The sequence below is a fragment of the Salmo trutta genome, unplaced genomic scaffold, assembly GCF_901001165.1.
Source record: "Salmo trutta unplaced genomic scaffold, fSalTru1.1, whole genome shotgun sequence".
Taxonomy (NCBI): Eukaryota; Metazoa; Chordata; class Actinopteri; order Salmoniformes; family Salmonidae; genus Salmo; species Salmo trutta.
The window spans coordinates 844,316-865,399 of NW_021823423.1; the positions used below are offsets into that span (position 1 = coordinate 844,316).

Sequence of the window (21,084 nt, forward strand, 5' to 3'; positions counted from 1 at the left end):
ATTGATAAATGACTGTTGAGGTTAGCTAATTACACACATGGATTTGATTTGTGAGCAGTAACTGTCTCTGGCACTAACTCTGTCTCTGGCTGGATATCACTCCAGGTTGGGGGTTTGACTAGCCAGGCCTGAGTGGATATCACACCAGCCCCAGGTTGGGGGTTTGACTAGCCAGGCCTGAGTGGATATCACACCAGCCCCAGGTTGGGGGTTTGACTAGCCAGGCCTGAGTGGATATCACACCAGCCCCAGGTTGGGGGTTTGACTAGCCAGGCCTGAGTGGATATCACACCAGCCCCAGGTTGGGGGTTTGACTAGCCAGGCCTGAGTGGATATCACACCAGCCCCAGGTTGGGGGTTTGACTAGCCAGGCCTGAGTGGATATCACACCAGCCCCAGGTTGGGGGTTTGACTAGCCAGGCCTGAGTGGATATCACACCAGCCCCAGGTTGGGGGTTTGACTAGCCAGGCCTGAGTGGATATCACACCAGCCCCAGGTTGGGGGTTTGACTAGCCAGGCCTGAGTGGATATCACACCAGCCCCAGGTTGGGGGTTTGACTAGCCAGGCCTGAGTGGATATCACACCAGCCCCAGGTTGGGGGGTTTGACTAGCCAGGCCTGAGTGGATATCACACCAGCCCCAGGTTGGGGGTTTGACTAGCCAGGCCTGAGTGGATATCACACCAGCCCCAGGTTGGGGGTTTGACTAGCCAGGCCTGAGTGGATATCACACCAGCCCAGGTTGGGGGTTTGACTAGCCAGGCCTGAGTGGATATCACACCAGCCCCAGGTTGGGGGGTTTGACTAGCCAGGCCTGAGTGGATATCACACCAGCCCCAGGTTGGGGGTTTGACTAGCCAGGCCTGAGTGGATATCACACCAGCCCCAGGTGGGGGTTTGACTAGCCAGGCCTGAGTGGATATCACACCAGCCCCAGGTTGGGGGTTTGACTAGCCAGGCCTGAGTGGATATCACACCAGCCCCAGGTTGGGGGTTTGACTAGCCAGGCCTGAGTGGATATCACACCAGCCCCAGGTTGGGGGTTTGACTAGCCAGGCCTGAGTGGATATCACACCAGCCCCAGGTTGGGGGTTTGACTAGCCAGGCCTGAGTGGATATCACACCAGCCCCAGGTTGGGGGTTTGACTAGCCAGGCCTGAGTGGATATCACACCAGCCCCAGGTTGGGGGTTTGACTAGCCAGGCCTGAGTGGATATCACACCAGCCCCAGGTTGGGGGTTTGACTAGCCAGGCCTGAGTGGATATCACACCAGCCCCAGGTTGGGGGTTTGACTAGCCAGGCCTGAGTGGATATCACACCAGCCCCAGGTTGGGGGTTTGACTAGCCAGGCCTGAGTGGATATCACACCAGCCCCAGGTTGGGGGTTGACTAGCCAGGCCTGAGTGGATATCACACCAGCCCCAGGTTGGGGGTTTGACCAGCCAGGCCTGAGTGGATATCACACCAGCCCCAGGTTGGGGGTTTGACTAGCCAGGCCTGAGTGGATATCACACCAGCCCCAGGTTGGGGGTTTGACTAGCCAGGCCTGAGTGGATATCACACCAGCCCCAGGTTGGGGGTTTGACTAGCCAGGCCTGAGTGGATATCACACCAGCCCCAGGTTGGGGGTTTGACTAGCCAGGCCTGAGTGGATATCACACCAGCCCCAGGTTGGGGGTTTGACTAGCCAGGCCTGAGTGGATATCACACCAGCCCCAGGTTGGGGGTTTGACTAGCCAGGCCTGAGTGGATATCACACCAGCCCCAGGTTGGGGGTTTGACTAGCCAGGCCTGAGTGGATATCACACCAGCCCCAGGTTGGGGGTTTGACTAGCCAGGCCTGAGTGGATATCACACCAGCCCCAGGTTGGGGGTTTGACTAGCCAGGCCTGAGTGGATATCACACCAGCCCCAGGTTGGGGGTTTGACTAGCCAGGCCTGAGTGGATATCACACCAGCCCCAGGTTGGGGGTTTGACTAGCCAGGCCTGGGGGTCTCTGTCTGTACTGCATCTCATCAGGTTTGATTAGTTATGTCTGATCTTAAATGGCACCCTATTTGCTACATAGTACACTCCTTTTGATCCAGAGCCCAACAAGCTTTAAGTGGGCTCTGGTCAAACGTAGTGCACTATATAGGGAATAGGGTGCCATTTAAGATGCACTAAGTTCTCACCTGAGTTCATGAGTTTCCACAGCTGGTCGACCAGAGCCTCGTTGCAGAGTGGAGACTCGGCTGCTTTGGTGAAGGGAGGGTTTTTACCCAGCATGCTTAAAATCTTGTGTCTGAACGAACAGAGAGAAAGTAAAGGTTAACATCCTGTTACTTCACAGCCACAGACCATCACATAACACCTTTCCCTGACAAACCATCACATAACACCTTTCCCTGACAAACCATCACATAACACCTTTCCTGGGACAGACCATCACATAACACCTTTCCCTGACAAACCATCACATAACACCTTTCCCTGACAAACCATCGCATAACACCTTTCCTGGGACAGACCATCGCATAACACCTTTCCCTGACAAACCATCACATAACACCTTTCCCTGACAGACCATCACATAACACCTTTCCTGGGACAAACCATCACATAACACCTTTCCCTGACAAACCATCACATAACACCTTTCCCTGACAAACCATCACATAACACCTTTCCCTGACAGACCATCACATAACACCTTTCCTGGGACAGACCATCACATAACACCTTTCCTGGGACAGACCATCACATAACACCTTTCCTGGGACAAACCATCACATAACACCTTTCCCTGACAAACCATCACATAACAACTTTCCTGGGACATGGAAAATATCCACTAATAAGGGACACAATTAGGATGAATATATTTAGATTCAAACGGCTGAGCATTAAGTATGATCAATACATTTCCTCAGACTACAGGTCTAAATGAGTTAATCAGTTGATAAATTCACTGTAACAGTCCTTGTTTTTACACAGCACTAAATAACTACCCCGTTGTCTTGCTGCCTTAAGACAAAATGTCCCCATATTTTGAAGGCAGATAAATACACGATGATGCATCTTTATGTATGAGGCAGCCAACCCAACCCAACCACACCCACACACACACACACACACACACACACACACACACACACACACACACACACACACACACACACACACACACAGTACCTGATGTAATGAGCCGGGTCATTCTGGACCATGTTGAGCAGCCACTGCAGTTCCACGGAGCTCCTGTCAACTAGCAATAAACAGCATGTTAAAACAGACCACACACACACACCTCTGTCCTGACAGCCAGGTAGGCAGGCAGGGCTGTGAGATTTATAAACATAATTAATCATCAGCAGGGATTGTGTGTCAGAGCGTGTTGGAAAGGGATACTCTCTGGATAGGAGTCAGAGTGCTGTTACTACCATAACTAGAAGGGATACTCTCTAGGTAGGAGTCAGTGTGATGTTACTACTATAACAAGAAGGGATACTCTCTAGGTAGGAGTCAGAGTGCTGTTACTACCATAACTAGAAGGGATACTCTCTAGGTAGGAGTCAGTGTGATGTTACTACTATAACAAGAAGGGACACTCTCTAGGTAGGAGTCAGTGTGATGTTACTACTATAACAAGAAGGGATACTCTCTGGATAGGAGTCAGTGTGATGTTACTACCATAACTAGAAGGGATACTCTCTAGGTAGGAGTCAGTGTGATGTTACTACTATAACAAGAAGGGACACTCTCTAGGTAGGAGTCAGTGTGATGTTACTACTATAACAAGAAGGGATACTCTCTGGATAGGAGTCAGTGTGATGTTACTACCATAACTAGAAGGGATACTCTCTAGGTAGGAGTCAGTGTGATGTTACTACTATAACAAGAAGGGACACTCTCTAGGTAGGAGTCAGTGTGATGTTACTACTATAACAAGAAGGGATACTCTCTAGGTAGGAGTCAGTGTGATGTTACTACTATAACAAGAAGGGATACTCTCTAGGTAGGAGTCAGTGTGATGTTACTACTACAACAAGAAGGGATACTCTCTAGATAGGAGTTAGAGTGCTGTTACTACCATAACAAGAAGGGATACTCTCTAGGTAGGAGTCAGTGTGATGTTACTACTATAACAAGAAGGGATACTCTCTAGGTAGGAGTCAGTGTGATGTTACTACTATAACAAGAAGGGATACTCTCTAGGTAGGAGTCAGTGTGATGTTACTACTATAACAGGAACTCTCTACTCTCTCGGTAGACGGAGTGAAACTGTCTGGATGGAGGGAGATGAACATTTAGGGTTAAACCCTAGGATGTGTCCAAAATGGCATTACTTTAGTGCACTACTTCTGTCCAGAGCCTTATCTGAGGACAGCATGGACTAGGAGGTTGATTCATTAAGCAGTAAGACACCTTTGTGGTTTGTGGTATATGGCCAATACCACGGCTAAGGGTTTTTCTTAGACACGACGCATCGCGGAGTGCCTGGATACAGCCCTTAGCCGTGGTGTATAGGCCATACAACACAAACCCCAGAGGTGTCTTATTGCTATTATAAACTGGTTACTAATGTAATTAGCGCAGTAAATACATTTTTTTGTCCTACCCGTGGTATACGGGTATACCTCTGATATACCACGGCTGTCAGCCAATCAGCATTCAGGGCTGGAACCACATAGTTTATTATGAGGTTTATAGCAGGGAGTGTGTGTGTGTGTGTGTGTGTGTGTGTGTGTGTGTGTGTGTGTGTGTGTGCGCGTGTGTGTGCGCGTGTGCGCATGTTGCTTCTACAGGTGAGATGCTGTCTCTCTAGCTAGTAGCTACAGCCCACAGAGTGAAACAGACTGACGACTGAGAAAGATGCCATTCAGTCTGGATGGAGGGATATTTAGGGTCAAGGTGTTCACCCCAGAGATTAAAACAGACTGACTGGTGACAGTCTGGATGGAGGGATATTTAGGATCAAGGTGTTCACCCCAGAGATTAAAACAGACTGACTGGTGACAGTCTGGATGGAGGGATATTTAGGATCAAGGTGTTCACCCCAGAGATTAAAACAGACTGACTGGTGACAGTCTGGATGGAGGGATATTTAGGGTCAAGGTGTTCACCCCAGAGATTAAAACAGACTGACTGGTGACAGTCTGGATGGAGGGATATTTAGGGTCAAGGTGTTCACCCCAGAGATTAAAACAGACTGACTGGTGACAGTCTGGATGGAGGGATATTTAGGGTCAAGGTGTTCACCCCAGAGATTAAAACAGACTGACTGGTGACAGTCTGGATGGAGGGATATTTAGGGTCAAGGTGTTCACCCCAGAGATTAAAACAGACTGACTGGTGACAGTCTGGATGGAGGGATATTTAGGGTCAAGGTGTTCACCCCAGAGATTAAAACAGACTAACTGGTGACAGTCTGGATGGAGGGATATTTAGGGTCAAGGTGTTCACCCCAGAGATTAAAACAGACAGACTGGTGACAGTCTGGATAGAGGGATATTTAGGGTCAAGGTGTTCACCCCAGAGATTAAAACAGACTGACTGGTGACAGTCTGGATGGAGGGATATTTAGGGTCAAGGTGTTCACCCCAGAGATTAAAACAGACTGACTGGTGACAGTCTGGATGGAGGGATATTTAGGGTCAAGGTGTTCACCCCAGAGAACTAGGCTGTGTCTGAAATGGCACGCTAGTCTCCTTGCAGAGTGCATTCGGAAAGTATTCCCTTCCCTATTTCCACATTTTGTTAAATTACAGCCTTATCCTAAAATGGATTAAATAAATGTTTTTCCTCAGTCTACACACAATACCTCATAATGACAAAGCGAATACAGTTTTTAAACATTTTTGCAAGTATTCAGACCCTTTGCTATAAACTCGAAATTGAGCTCAGGTGCATCCTGTTTCCATTGATCCTGTTTCCATTGATTAGAGCCCTATGGGACTAATTCTAACCCTATGTTGATCTGGCTAAATGTAGTGCACTACTAGTTTGGTGCATACCTCTTGTGTAGTCCACTACAGCTTCCAGTGCTGCGACACGCACATCCACAAAGTGTCCATATTCTGCATAGGATTTAAACAGAGAGGGGTCACTGGGAATATGACCATTCTTCTGAAGCATCCGGATAGCTCTGAGACAACTGGAGAGAGGGAAGAAAGAGAGAGGGGGGATGGAGGAGAGAGCGAGAGAGATGGAGGAGAGAGAGAGCGAGAAAGAGAGAGCGAGAGCGAGAGAGAGAGGAATGGAGGAGAGAGGGGTCACTCAGCTATAAGCCTAATCATAGTTCCTGATTTCTAACGCACCAATACCCTTTAGGGTTAAAAAGATTTGGAGTTCTACAACTGGAAATCAAAGTTGCAGATTGTGCCTTTAAGGCATTTTGATTGATAAGATCATGCAGGTGGGAAAGTTTACCCTGGCACTCAACTAGCTTCCTGTACAGGACGTGTTTGGCAATATTTGGGAGAGGGTACAAGGGCCAAAAAGCTTCCACACCAGCCAGTTCAACAATGACACTTTGGGTCAACCACTATTTGGTCAATCGTTTATCGATCAACACAATGTAAAACCAGCCACTAAAAGCGGCCAATCAAAACACTGACATCAAGCACCCGCATTTACCACCACTTACCACCATTTACCACCACCACTTACCACCACCACTTACCACCACCACTTACCACCACCACTTACCACCACCATTTACCACCACCATTTACCACCACCCACTGGTACCACCACTAAAAACCACCATTTATGTTTAGTTTATATAGTATAATGTATAGTGGGTATCTATAGTAGTGATTATCTCTACCTGACAGTGATGGTGTTGTGGTAGCTGGACAGTAGTGATGATCTCCTCCAGGATGTTTAGTTTATATAGTATAATGTATAGTGGGTATCTATAGTAGTGATTATCTCTACCTGACAGTGATGGTGTTGTGGTAGCTGGACAGTAGTGATGATCTCCTCCAGGATGTTTAGTTTATATAGTATAATGGTATCTATAGTAGTGATTATCTCTACCTGACAGTGATGGTGTTGTGGTAGCTGGACAGTAGTGATGATCTCCTCCAGGATGTTTAGTTTATATAGTATAATGTATAGTGGGTATCTATAGTAGTGATTATCTCTACCTGACAGTGATGGTGTTGTGGTAGCTGGACAGTAGTGATGATCTCCTCCAGGATGTTTAGTTTATATAGTATAATGTATAGTGGGTATCTATAGTAGTGATTATCTCTACCTGACAGTGATGGTGTTGTGGTAGCTGGACAGTAGTGATGATCTCCTCCAGGATGTTTAGTTTATATAGTATAATGTATAGTGGGTATCTATAGTAGTGATTATCTCTACCTGACAGTGATGGTGTTGCGGTAGCTGGGCAGTAGTTTCTCCATGTTAAGAGACCGTGTGATCTCCTCCAGGATGAGGCGTACGTCTCCGTTGAGGTTGTCCACGGTGCGCACCTCGTTACTGATGCTGATGGCCGGGGTCAGGGAGTTGGTGAGGGCATCAATCAGCTCGGCACGGTAGTAGTTGTCAGAGAACTAGGAAAAAGAGAAAAACAACAACATTAAAGCCATTAGTGCCGGGTCAGTCTGGCCCAGTGGTCAGCACAGCCAACTCCAGAACACCATTCAGGATTAGCAATGATGGCGATCTCTGGTCCAACACTCTCTGAACGGTTCATCTCCTTCACCCTGTCCCCTTCTATTCACTGGTCACAACAAAACAAACCCCATCTCACCTTGTTCTTCCTGTTGTCGTTGTACTTGATGAGGTCCAGGATGAAGTTGAGGACATCTTTGGGACAGAGGTTCTGGATGTCTCTGAGCTGAGCCATGGCTACAGGCATGGTCTAGGTATAGATCAAACACAGCTCATTACACATTTCTTGCAATTTACAAGGAAACTAATTGAGATTTTGTTCCGCCATTGTTTCCTAAAGGTTTAGGTTCAGTGACGAAGTAAAAACCTCGACAGTGTGTAACACGTTTCCCATGACTGATAAGATATTTAACAAACAGACAGTCTCGTGATCTACGTTAAATACCTTCTGTAGGAAGTAGCTCTGGAAGCTGATGAAGGTGTTGGTCTTGACGATGTTTGGACAGCTCTTACAGCAGAACATCCTGGTGAACAGAGACTTCATGGCTGGAGGACCGGTCCAGGTGCTCATCATGGAGTTGGCTATCTATGAATATTAAAAACAGGAAATACGTGATACAGCTTCCTCCTCCTGTTCTATTTGAGCTGATGTGTGACAGCTAGCTATCCTGGTGAACAGGCACTTCACAGAAGAGTGGAGTTTCACTATCTAGACACAGAAGATACTAAATAATAGACGTATTAGCTAGTAATCTAACTACGATGACACATGACACTCTGAAGAAGGTTTCCTAGACAAAACGTTGTGCTATTCATTTGAAAGTTAACTGCAAGGGACAAGAGAGTGTAACTATGATTAGATTTTCCAGAGTTCAGAACAATTGGCTTCTAGCAGACTGGCTTCTAGCCTGTTACATGAGGAAGTGACAGAGCCGAGGGTCTCCCTGCTCTCTCTCAGCAGGATATTAGAGAGAAGGACAGAGCTGAGGGTCTCCCTGCTCTCTCTCAGCAGGATATTAGAGAGAAGGACAGAGCTGAGGGTCTCCCTGCTCTCTCTCAGCAGGATATTAGAGAAGGACAGAGCTGAGGGTCTCCCTGCTCTCTCTCAGCAGGATATTAGAGAGAAGGACAGAGCTGAGGGTCTCCCTGCTCTCTCTCAGCAGGATATTAGAGAGAAGGACAGAGCTGAGGGTCTCCCTGCTCTCTCTCAGCAGGATATTAGAGAGAAGGACAGAGCTGAGGGTCTCCCTGCTCTCTCTCAGCAGGATATTAGAGAAGGACAGAGCTGAGGGTCTACCTGCTCTCTCTCAGCAGGATATTAGAGAAGGACAGAGCTGAGGGTCTCCCTGCTCTCTCTCAGCAGGATATTAGAGAGAAGGACAGAGCTGAGGGTCTCCCTGCTCTCTCTCAGCAGGATATTAGAGAGAAGGACAGAGCTGAGGGTCTCCCTGCTCTCTCTCAGCAGGATATTAGAGAGAAGGACAGAGCTGAGGGTCTCCCTGCTCTCTCTCAGCAGGATATTAGAGAGAAGGACAGAGCTGAGGGTCTACCTGCTCTCTCTCAGCAGGATATTAGAGAGGACAGAGCCGAGGGTTTACCTGCTCTCTCTCAGCAGGATATTAGAGAGGACAGAGCTGAGGGCAAGGTAAACAAGGCCCTGGGGTGGACGGGTGTGTGTATATGTGAGTGTGTGTATCTAAGTGTGGGTGTGGACTCTGCTTGGACTTGCCCCTAAGCCTTTCCTGCCGGCTCCCACTCTTTCAACAAAGACAGCCTATCACTGGCCTGCCAAGGCTATCAGGGTTACCCGTTAACATCCTGTGGTCTGAAAGACCATCAACTAGCTAAATTCAATTCTGGAAGCCAATGAAACCTGATGGAACTCCACATCCATTTTTGATTTTAAGGAAATATGGATTCAGATGAAAATATTATAAATGGAGGAAATCAATCAGATATAGGAGGGGGGTTTGAAGGATAAAGCAAAAAAATCCACACGATAACGTTTTACAGGGGTTGTGGAATTAGGTTTTAAAAGAAGAACGAAGACTAGGAAGGTTAGTGGCCTAATGGCACAGCAGTCCCCTTGACTTAGAATAAAGGAATGATGTGCTCAACTCTGGATTCATCACACTAAAACCCTACCATGGTTAATGAATCAATGGAGGGATAAAGATGGATGGGTGGGTGAAGTGTACTTCTTACCTTGGCGAGGCAGAAGCAGGCCCCCTGGCGGACCTTGTAGAAACACTGGTCCTGTTCCAGGATGTCAGTGAGGGCCAGACGGGAGGCCGGCGTGGGGAACTTCTCCAGGGCTAAAATAGACTCCTCCTGGGCCACTACGTCCCGTTCGTACCTGAGGAAGATAGTTCTGAACCATGAAGAATACTTCCAGGACAAGCAAACACACCTTTTCTAGTTCGCATTGAACTTCATGTTGAAATGTCAGATCTATAGCTTGTGCAATCATTGCTCTGTGGCGTGATCTGTGGTCACGGCGCTGTGGCGTGATGTGGTCACGGCTCTGTGGCGTGATCTGTGGTCACGGCTCTGTGGCGTGATCTGTGGTCACGGCTCTGTGGCGTGATCTGTGGTCACGGCTCTGTGGCGTGATCTGTAGTCATCTTTGTCATGTTTGTAAATAAGGATAGTCTTTTTTAACTTGTGCTCAAGAATACATGAAGAAACAAATCCATGCAACAGTCAGTCCCTAAAAGTAAAAGGTGAAGAGTCCTGTACCTGAGCTGGTACTGCCACATGAAGTCTGCCTGCTCAAACTCCACCTTACGCAGGATAGACATGTCTGGATCGATCCGGATCCACAGCAAAGGAGAATCCGCACTGCGTGAGAAACAGAGTTCGTTAAGTTTTAGATTCTTTGTGGAACGGAACGAACGGAACACTTGTCTGTTAAGGAGGGTGGCTTGTCTGAATTCAACTGATTTGACTGAAACTTTTAACTCTGAAATATGTTGATTATTTTAATGGCGAGATCCTTTATTCCCTCTGAGGGTAGGACGTAAATATACTGAGGGTAGGACGTAAATATACTGAGGGTAGGACGTAAATATACTGAGGGTAGGACGTAAATATACTGAGGGTAGGACGTAAATATACTGAGGGTAGGACGTAAATATACTGAGGGAGGACGTAAACATACTGAGGGAGGACGTAAACTAATGATGGTAGAACGTAAATATACTGAGGGTAGGACGTAAATATACTGAGGGTAGGACGTAAATATACTGAGGGTAGGACGTAAATATACTGAGGGTAGGACGTAAATATACTGAGGGTAGGACGTAAATATACTGAGGGTAGGACGTAAATATACTGAGGGTAGGACGTAAATATACTGAGGGTAGGACGTAAATATACTGAGGGTAGGACGTAAATATACTGAGGGTAGGACGTAAATATACTGAGGGTAGGACGTAAACATACTGAGGGTAGGATGTAACCTACTGAGGGTAGGATGTAACCTACTGAGGGTAGGATGTAAACTACTGAGGGTAGGATATAGACCTGAAATTAATTTACAGCCTGCTGTTTCCTCTGAGGGTAAGATGGACCAAATCTAAACCAAACAGAAGTGATTGACTGAAGCCAACACCTGCCACTGTTTAAACAGTGGAGAGAGAAGCAGGCAGACGACACAACACCAGAGGGGTTATTGGAGGCCTGCCTGGCTAGAGTGATGTTAAAGGTGCCCAAGACTTGGCAGGAGGGCTGCAGACAGATGTAACTGCCTGCTGGGTTGTTGGTTAGTTTCTCACTGCTCGGTAACAGCCATAGCTGCTCTCCCCAGCTCTGTAGTATCAGTGCTGCTCTCCCCAGCCCTGTAGTATGTATCAGTGCTGCTCTCCCCAGCTCTGTAGTATGTATCAGTGCTGCTCTCCCCAGCTCTGTAGTATGTATCAGTGCTGCTCTCCCCAGCTCTGTAGTATGTATCAGTGCTGCTCTCCCCAGCTCTGTAGTATGTATCAGTGCTGCTCTCCCCAGCTCTGTAGTATGTATCAGTGCTGCTCTCCCCAGCTCTGTAGTATGTATCAGTGCTGCTCTCCCCAGCTCTGTAGTATGTATCAGTGCTGCTCTCCTCAGCTCTGTAGTATGTATCAGTGCTGCTCTCCCCAGCTCTGTAGTATGTATCAGTGCTGCTCTCCCCAGCTCTGTAGTATGTATCAGTGCTGCTCTCCCCAGCCCTGTTGTATGTATCAGTGCTGCTCTCCCCAGCTCTGTAGTATGTATCAGTGCTGCTCTCCCCAGCTCTGTAGTATGTATCAGTGCTGCTCTCCCCAGCCCTGTTGTATGTATCAGTGCTGCTCTCCCCAGCTCTGTAGTATGTATCAGTGCTGCTCTCCCCAGCCCTGTTGTATGTATCAGTGCTGCTCTCCCCAGCCCTGTAGTATGTATCAGTGCTGCTCTCCCCAGCTCTGTAGTATCAGTGCTGCTCTCCCCAGCCCTGTTGTATGTATCAGTGCTGCTCTCCCCAGCTCTGTAGTATCAGTGCTGCTCTCCCCAGCCCTGTTGTATGTATCAGTGCTGCTCTCCCCAGCTCTGTAGTATCAGTACTGCTGGCCCTGTTCCTGCCTCTACTTCACTGGCCACTGAGAAAACAAGCTGGAGCAGACAGTCAGTCATCAAACCAGATCAGAGTAGAGCGATCACTTTAGAGTAGACTGAACAGAGGGGGGGTCAGAAGAAAGAGACACCCTGGGCTGGGCAGCCTTGACCACTGGCACCCTGCAGACTGACTTCTGAGGAGATGAGTGAATAAGAATGGGAACAGTATAAAGTCTTACTCCATAGCAGACAGGAGAGAGAGAGAGAGAGAGACAGAGAGAGAGAAGAGAGAGAGAGAGAAGAGAGACAGAGAAGAGAGAGACAGAGACAGAGAGAGAGAGAAGAGAGAGAGAGAGAGGAGAGGAGAGAGGAGAGAGAGAAGAGAGAGAGAGAAGAGAGAGAGACAGAGAGAGAGGAGAGAGGAGAGAGAGAGGAGGGGAGAAGAGAGAGAGGAGAGAGAGAGAGAGAGAGAGAGGAGAGAGAGCGGAGGAGAGGAGAGAGAGGAGGAGAGAGAGAGAGGGAGAGAGAGGAGAGATGAGAGAGAGAGAGAGAGGCCGGAGATGAGAGAGAGAGAGAGAGGCCGGAGATGAGAGAGAGAGAGAGAGACGAGAGAGAGAGAGCAGAGAGGGAGAGACAGAGAAGAGAGGACAGAGAGAGAGAGAGAGAGACAGAGTAGGACAGAGCGACCAGAGAGACAGAGAGACAGAGAGAGAGAGAGAGAGAGAGAGAGAGAGAGAGAGAAGGGGAACAGTATAAAGTCTTACTCCATAGCAGACAGGAGAGAGAGAGAGAGAGAGAGAGAGAGAGAGAGAGAGAGAGAAGGGGAACAGTATAAAGTCTTACTCCATAGCAGACAGGTCCATGTCAACCTCCTCCCCGTTCATCAAAGGGATCTTCTTCTTCTTGTTTCTGGAGCAGGAAGAAAATAGAAACTCTAAGGAGGTGGAGATAAACTGAGGGACACTTGATCCTCCAAACTACAGCTAAGATGGCATTACATTAGGCTTGATCCTCCAAACTACAGCTAAGAAGGCATTACATTAGGCTTGGTCCACCAAACTACAGCTAAGATGGCATTACATTAGGCTTGGTCCTCCAAACTACAGCTAAGACGGCATTACATTAGGCTTGATCCTCCAAACTACAGCTAAGACGGCATTACATTAGGCTTGATCCTCCAAACTACAGCTAAGACGGCATTACATTAGGCTTGATCCTCCAAACTACAGCTAAGACGGCATTACATTAGGCTTGGTCCTCCAAACTACAGCTAAGACGGCATTACATTAGGCTTGGTCCTCCAAACTACAGCTAAGACGGCATTACATTAGGCTTGATCCTCCAAACTACAGCTAAGACGGCATTACATTAGGCTTGATCCTCCAAACTACAGCTAAGACGGCATTACATTAGGCTTGGTCCACCAAACTACAGCTAAGACGGCATTACATTAGGCTTGATCCTCCAAACTACAGCTAAGACGGCATTACATTAGGCTTGGTCCTCCAAACTACAGCTAAGACGGCATTACATTAGGCTTGGTCCTCCAAACTACAGCTAAGACGGCATTACATTAGGCTTGGTCCTCCAAACTACAGCTAAGACGGCATTACATTAGGCTTGGTCCTCCAAACTACAGCTAAGACGGCATTACATTAGGCTTGATCCTCCAAACTACAGCTAAGACGGCATTACATTAGGCTTGGTCCACCAAACTACAGCTAAGACGGCATTACATTAGGCTTGATCCTCCAAACTACAGCTAAGACGGCATTACATTAGGCTTGGTCCTCCAAACTACAGCTAAGACGGCATTACATTAGGCTTGATCCTCCAAACTACAGCTAAGACGGCATTACATTAGGCTTGATCCTCCAAACTACAGCTAAGAAGGCATTACATTAGGCTTGATCCTCCAAACTACAGCTAAGACGGCATTACATTAGGCTTGATCCTCCAAACTACAGCTAAGAAGGCATTACATTAGGCTTGATCCTCCAAACTACAGCTAAGACGGCATTACATTAGGCTTGGTCCTCCAAACTACAGCTAAGACGGCATTACATTAGGCTTGATCCTCCAAACTACAGCTAAGACGGCATTACATTAGGCTTGATCCTCCAAACTACAGCTAAGAAGGCATTACATTAGGCTTGATCCTCCAAACTACAGCTAAGACGGCATTACATTAGGCTTGATCCACCAAACTACAGCTAAGAAGGCATTACATTAGGCTTGGTCCTCCAAACTACAGCTAAGACGGCATTACATTAGGCTTGATCCTCCAAACTACAGCTAAGACGGCATTACATTAGGCTTGGTCCTCCAAACTACAGCTAAGACGGCATTACATTAGGCTTGGTCCTCCAAACTACAGCTAAGATGGCATTACATTAGGCTTGGTCCTCCAAACTACAGCTAAGACGGCATTACATTAGGCTTGGTCCACCAAACTACAGCTAAGATGGCATTGCATTAGGCTTATTGAAATGTGTTAGTAATAACAGAAACGGATGCAAGATGCTTGAGTTTACCGTCTGCTCTTGGAGTGGCAGGGGATGTCGTGCTTCAGGCTGTTCTCTTCGATCTGTAGCGTGTGGTTGAAGGATCCATCCAGCTCCTGTACTGTCACCTTGATGGGCCCCTACAGAACAAAGACAGTGATTCACCTTACTACTAAATCTCAGACTTGGGTCAAACACAAAATGTCAAATACTTGCGGTAGCTTGATTTAGCTTTGCTGGTACAATGGAACCAATCAAATAGTCCCAAAAGTGCTAACTGCGCCCATTGCGAACACCAGTAAAGTTAAACCAACTCAGTTCAAAGAGGACCTACCACATATTTCTGTGTTCCAGAGGAGGTGTAGTCCTGTCGGATCTCCAGTTCTAGAACGTTCCGTTTCCTGTTGAAGGCAAAACTGCCAAAGAACTTCACCACCGCACTCTGGTCTCTGTGGGCTTGAATTAAGGCTAATATCTAAACTGAAACAATTACAGTACAGATCCCAATCAGGGGTACAATGGTAGTTCAACGTAATAACTAGAGCAATCAGCGTAAATCATTCAATTACTGCAGTGTAATAACCACAGGAATGGTTTTGGAAAATGTTGGTGATATGGTATATTAACAGCTGTATAGTGGATATTAAATCATCCAAAGTCTTGATATTACATACAGACTATAAATAGACAAGCAGTGAGTGTGTCCTTTCTGCTGACTGATGATATGTACAATACATTTCCATGTCAGTTGACAACTCTGGACATTACAGTGAACTTAGATACAAAATCAGTCATCATCTGAAAATGCCAAACGCATATATATGGTTCTTCTGTTGAAGGGTTCAATTATTACACTGCTTAAAGCAGCTTTATAACCAGGCCAGTCGGCCGTGAGCGATCTAACCAGGCCAGTCGGCCGTGAGCGATCTAACCAGGCCAGTCGGCCGTTGGCGCTCTAACCAGGCCAGTCGGCCGTTGGCGCTCTAACCAGGCCAGTCGGCCGTTGGCGCTCTAACCAGGCCAGTCGGCCGTTGGCGCTCTAACCAGGCCAGTCGGCCGTTGGCGCTCTAACCAGGCCAGTCGGCCGTTGGCGCTCTAACCAGGCCAGACGGTCGTTAGTGCTTTAACCAGGCCAGACGGTCGTTAGTGCTTTAACCAGGCCAGACGGTCATTAGTGCTCTAACCAGGCCAGTCGGTCATTAGTGCTCTAACCAGGCCAGTCAGCTCTTAGTGTTCTGCTAAGCAGGCTGAGTGAGCTGAAAGGACACACCCACTGCTTGATGAGGGGTCCTATGTCCTAACTATTAATCTGCTATTACAGTGTTATAGTGACGTTACAACCTCTCCCTCCAGTGTTCTGATTGACAGGTTAAAGGATACACCCACTGCTTGATGAGGAGTCCTATGTCCTAACTATTAATCTGCTATTACAGTGTTATAGTGACGTTACAACCTCTCCCTCCAGTGTTCTGATTGACAGGTTAAAGGATACACCCACTGCTTGATGAGGGGTCCTATGTCCTTCCCCGACACGTTGGAGATGGACTTGAGGAAGCTGTGGGTGGATACCAGCATCTGACTCCACATATGTGACTGGTACTTCTGCGAGGACGCTGTACTGGCCAGGCTTAGTAACTTGTTGAACACCTAGCAGATAGGAAACAGAATAATCTAGTTCATGTATCTGACTCCACATGCGTCTGGTACTTATGCGAGGACGCTGTACTGGTCAGACTCAGGAGCTGAACAGGGGAAGAGTCAATGTAGTGCTGGGAGGGACCTGATGTAGCGCTGGGAGGGACCTGATGTAGCGCTGGGAGGGACCTGATGTAGCGCTGGGAGGGACCTGATGTAGCGCTGGGAGGGACCTGATGTAGCGCTGGGAGGGACCTGATGTAGCGCTGGGAGGGACCTGATGTAGCGCTGGGAGGGACCTGATGTAGCGCTGGGAGGGACCTGATGTAGCGCTGGGAGGGACCTGATGTAGCGCTGGGAGGGACCTGATGTAGTGCTGGGAGGGACCTGATGTAGTGCTGGGAGGGACCTGATGTAGTGCTGGGAGGGACCTGATGTAGTGCTGGGAGGGACCTGATGTAGTGCTGGGAGGGACCTGATGTAGTGCTGGGAGGGACCTGATGTAGTGCTGGGAGGGACCTGATGTAGTGCTGGGAGGGACCTGATGTAGCGCTGGGAGGGACCTGATGTAGCGCTGGGAGGGACCTGATGTAGCGCTGGGAGGGACCTGATGTAGCGCTGGGACCTGATGTAGTGCTGGGAGGGACCTGATGTAGTGCTGGGAGGGACCTGATGTAGTGCTGGGAGGGACCTGATGTAGTGCTGGGAGGGACCTGATGTAGTGCTGGGAGGGACCTGATGTAGTGCTGGGAGGGACCTGATGTAGTGCTGGGAGGGACCTGATGTAGTGCTGGGAGGGACCTGATGTAGTGCTGGGAGGGACCTGATGTAGCGCTGGGAGGGACCTGATGTAGCGCTGGGAGGGACCTGATGTAGCGCTGGGAGGGACCTGATGTAGTGCTGGGAGGGACCTGATGTAGCGCTGGGAGGGACCTGATGTAGTGCTGGGAGGGACCTGATGTAGTGCTGGGAGGGACCTGATGTAGTGCTGGGACCTGATGTAGTGCTGGGACCTGATGTAGCGCTGGGAGGGACCTGATGTAGTGCTGGGAGGGACCTGATGCAGCGCTGGGAGGGACCTGATGTAGTGCTGGGACCTGATGTAGCGCTGGGAGGGACCTGATGTAGTGCTATGTAGTGTGTTAATAAACTGTTGAATCCCTGTAGGTATCAGTGTTTAAACAACTAGACTTCACGTGTAGCCAGATGTTTACCAGAACCAGCGTGCATACTAGATGATGGATGGATTATTGATTGATTAGAAATTGCTGACCTGCAGCATGAACTCCATGCTGATCCTGTTCTCAATGAGCCTCATTACCAGGTGGGCTTTACACTGAAACATCTTGTAGTACTTCCAGGACAGGGTGTGAGGGTGCTTGATGGAGAAGTGGAGGTGAGGGGTAGGGCTAAGAGAGGGAGAGAGAGAGATGAGAGGGAGGGGGAGAGAGAGGGAGGGAGGGATGAGGAGAGAGAGATGAGAGGGAGGGAGAGAGGGAGGGAGAGAGGGAGGGATGAGGAGAGAGAGATGAGAGGGATGAGGAGAGAGATGAGAGGGAGGGGGAGAGAGAGATGAGAGGGAGGGGGAGAGAGAGGTGAGGAATGAGGAGAGAGATGAGAGGGGGGAGAAAGAGGAAGAGAGAGGGAGGAAGATTAAAATCAGAAAAGAAAATTACTTCTCAACAACTCACTATCTTCCCTCCTCAACTTGTAAACTGAAGCAACTTTAAGATAAACTACAACGTGGAGTTACTAGCCAAGTCATTGACAGGCAGTACACAGAAAGGCGTAAGTGTTGGCATAACATGTAGATGGCTCTCCAAGCCCACTTCAGGAGATGAGAGAGGTCTGATTTATGACAAACACTTGAGATGGTGCCAGCGGTTTATTGGGCTGGAATGAATAAACCCCACTCTTCACTTGTTTTTTTACTCTCCAGCAGTGTTGGGAGGTGGAAATCTTCACATCGACATATAGGTTTTTAATTAAAACTAGAACACCACTTCTCTGTGAGACATATAGGCTTGTAGACCAACACCCTCAACAGCAGTAGCAACAGGAATGTCTAACCTGTCATTTACTTGCTACTAGGTGGTTTTAGACTGGTAGAACAGAAAACACATTCATCATCCTCATTGGAGCCACAAATCAAAGTGTGTTGACACTGAAAGTAAGAGGTTGTTTAAGCAATAAGGCACGAGGGGGCGAGGTATACGGCCAATATACCACGGCTAAGGGCTGTTCTTGACCACGACGCAGCCGTGGTATATTGGCCATATATCATAAACCCCCGAGGTGCCTCATTGCTATTATAAACTGGTTACCAACGTAATTAGAGCAGTAAAAATACATGTTTTGTCATACCAGTGGTATACGGTCTGATATACCACGGCTGTCAGCCAATCAGCATTCAGGGGTCGAACCACCCAGTTTATAACAGAAAACACATTCATCACCCTCATTGGAGCCATAAATCAAAGTGTGTTGACACTGAAAGTAGGTGGTTCTCATGCAATACATCATCCATGTTAAATGACCTTTGAACCAACAGGAAGCTGCTCTCACTTGTCCTTGTCTTTGCCTCCACCGAAGGTCGGGTGTAAGAGAACTCCTCCCATCTTCAGCTCATACTCCACCATCTTGTCCAGTTCCTGAGAGAAAACCACACTTCATATAGTCATGTGTTTTTTTTGGCAGAGTGGGACCAGCATAACCAATATAGTCATGTGTTTATTTGGCAGAGTGGGACCAGCATAACCAATATAGTCATGTGTTTATTTGGCAGAGTGGGACCAGCATAACCAATATAGTCATGTGTTTATTTGGCAGAGTGGGACCAGCATAACCAATATAGTCATGTGTTTATTTGGCAGAGTGGGACCAGCATAACCAATATAGTCATGTGTTTATTTGGCAGAGTGGGACCAGCATAACCAATATAGTCATGTGTTTATTTGGCAGAGTGGGACCAGCATAACCAATATAGTCATGTGTTTATTTGGCAGAGTGGGACCAGCATAACCAATATAGTCATGTGTTTATTTGGCAGAGTGGGACCAGCATAACCAATATAGTCATGTGATTATTTGGCAGAGTGGGACCAGCATAACCAATATAGTCATGTGATTATTTGGCAGAGAGGGACCAGCATAACCAATATAAACATGTGATTATTTGGAAGAGTGGGACCAGCATAACCAATATAGTCATGTGTTTATTTGGCAGAGTGGGACCAGCATAACCAATATAGTCATGTGATTATTTGGCAGAGTGGGACCAGCATAACCAATATAGTCATGTGATTATTTGGCAGAGTGGGACCAGCATAACCAATATAGTCATGTGATTATTTGGCAGAGTGGGACCAGCATAACCAATTCCCTATATTTGTATTTTTTATTTAACTAGGCAAGTCAGTTAAGAACAAATTCTTATTTACAATGACGGCCTACCCCGGCCAAACCCGGACGATGCTGGGCCAATTGTGCGCCGCCCTATGGGACTCCCAATCACGGCCGGATGTGATGCAGCCTGGATTCGAACCAGGGACTGCAGTGACTCCTCTTGCACTGAGATACAGTGTCTTTGATCCAGTGGAGGTACTGGTTCACTCCCTACCTCTCTGATCCAGTGGAGGTACCGGTTCACCCCCTACCTCTCTGATCCAGTGGAGGTACTGGTTCACTCCCTACCTCTCTGATCCAGTGGAGGTACTGGTTCACTCCCTACCTCTCTGATCCAGTGGAGGTACTGGTTCACTCCCTACCTCTCTGATCCAGTGGAGGTACTGGTTCACTCCCTACCTCTCTGATCCAGTGGAGGTACCGGTTCACTCCCTACCTCTCTGATCCAGTGGAGGTACCGGTTCACTCCCTACCTCTCTGATCCAGTGGAGGTACTGGTTCACTCCCTACCTCTCTGATCCAGTGGAGGTACCGGTTCACTCCCTACCTCTCTGATCCAGTGGAGGTACTGGTTCACTCCCTACCTCTTTGATCCAGTGGAGGTACTGGTTCACTCCCTACCTCTCTGATCCAGTGGAGGTACTGGTTCACTCCCTACCTCTCTGATCCAGTGGAGGTACCGGTTCACTCCCTACCTCTCTGATCCAGTGGAGGTACCGGTTCACTCCCTACCTCTCTGATCCAGTGGAGGTACTGGTTCACTCCCTACCTCTCTGATCCAGTGGAGGTACTGGTTCACTCCCTACCTCTTTGATCCAGTGGCGGTACTGGTTCACTCCAAAGGTCTTCTTCAGGTACAGACCATAGATGTAGCCAGAGATCCCCTTCAGCACCCACTCATCAGCCCTACAGAACACAGACCAGACAGGTAAGGCGACCGGCCGGGCGACAGGCCAGACGACAGGCCAGACGACAGGCCAGGCGACCGGCCGGGCGACAGGCCAGGAAGTGGAAGAAAAGCAGAACAACAGGCATGCTGGCAGAACAACAATGGAATGACGTCATTTTAACCAGTTTGGCAGACGTTTACTAACTTACCTTACCATATATATATATATATAAAAAAAGAGAGAAACAATGTACTTTATTCAACCATGGTGGTTTTTAACTCACTAATTTCATGAATACTGGCCAGTAGCTTCATGAAGTGAGATGAAATCATGTGAAAATCTGTAACACACAGAAAGTGCTAAACCTCTCTTTACAAGCTGGATACGAGCTCAGTTTCAGAAAACAAGCTGACTTCAATTACAGTCTTGAAAATAAATGAAACCAGGCCTGTTTGATTCCTCTGTGGTCTTACACAACTG

General features: G+C 47.9%; 1 protein-coding gene across 1 annotated transcript in view; it reads right to left on the bottom strand.

Annotated features, from left to right (window-relative positions):
- LOC115190921 (transcription initiation factor TFIID subunit 2) overlaps positions 1–21,084 on the bottom strand; it is a 50,339-nt gene that overhangs the window by 5,226 nt on the left and 24,029 nt on the right. The window contains exons 9-23 of the mRNA XM_029748954.1: positions 20,521–20,620; positions 18,876–18,961; positions 17,584–17,719; positions 16,168–16,322; positions 15,010–15,124; positions 14,706–14,815; positions 13,015–13,080; positions 10,348–10,449; positions 9,814–9,964; positions 8,054–8,194; positions 7,748–7,858; positions 7,354–7,547; positions 5,997–6,136; positions 3,178–3,247; positions 2,178–2,287 (exon numbers count right to left, since the gene is read on the bottom strand). Coding sequence (XP_029604814.1) covers positions 2,178–2,287; positions 3,178–3,247; positions 5,997–6,136; positions 7,354–7,547; positions 7,748–7,858; positions 8,054–8,194; positions 9,814–9,964; positions 10,348–10,449; positions 13,015–13,080; positions 14,706–14,815; positions 15,010–15,124; positions 16,168–16,322; positions 17,584–17,719; positions 18,876–18,961; positions 20,521–20,620 — 1,787 coding nt within the window. The remainder of the gene's footprint in view (positions 1–2,177; positions 2,288–3,177; positions 3,248–5,996; positions 6,137–7,353; positions 7,548–7,747; positions 7,859–8,053; positions 8,195–9,813; positions 9,965–10,347; positions 10,450–13,014; positions 13,081–14,705; positions 14,816–15,009; positions 15,125–16,167; positions 16,323–17,583; positions 17,720–18,875; positions 18,962–20,520; positions 20,621–21,084) is intronic.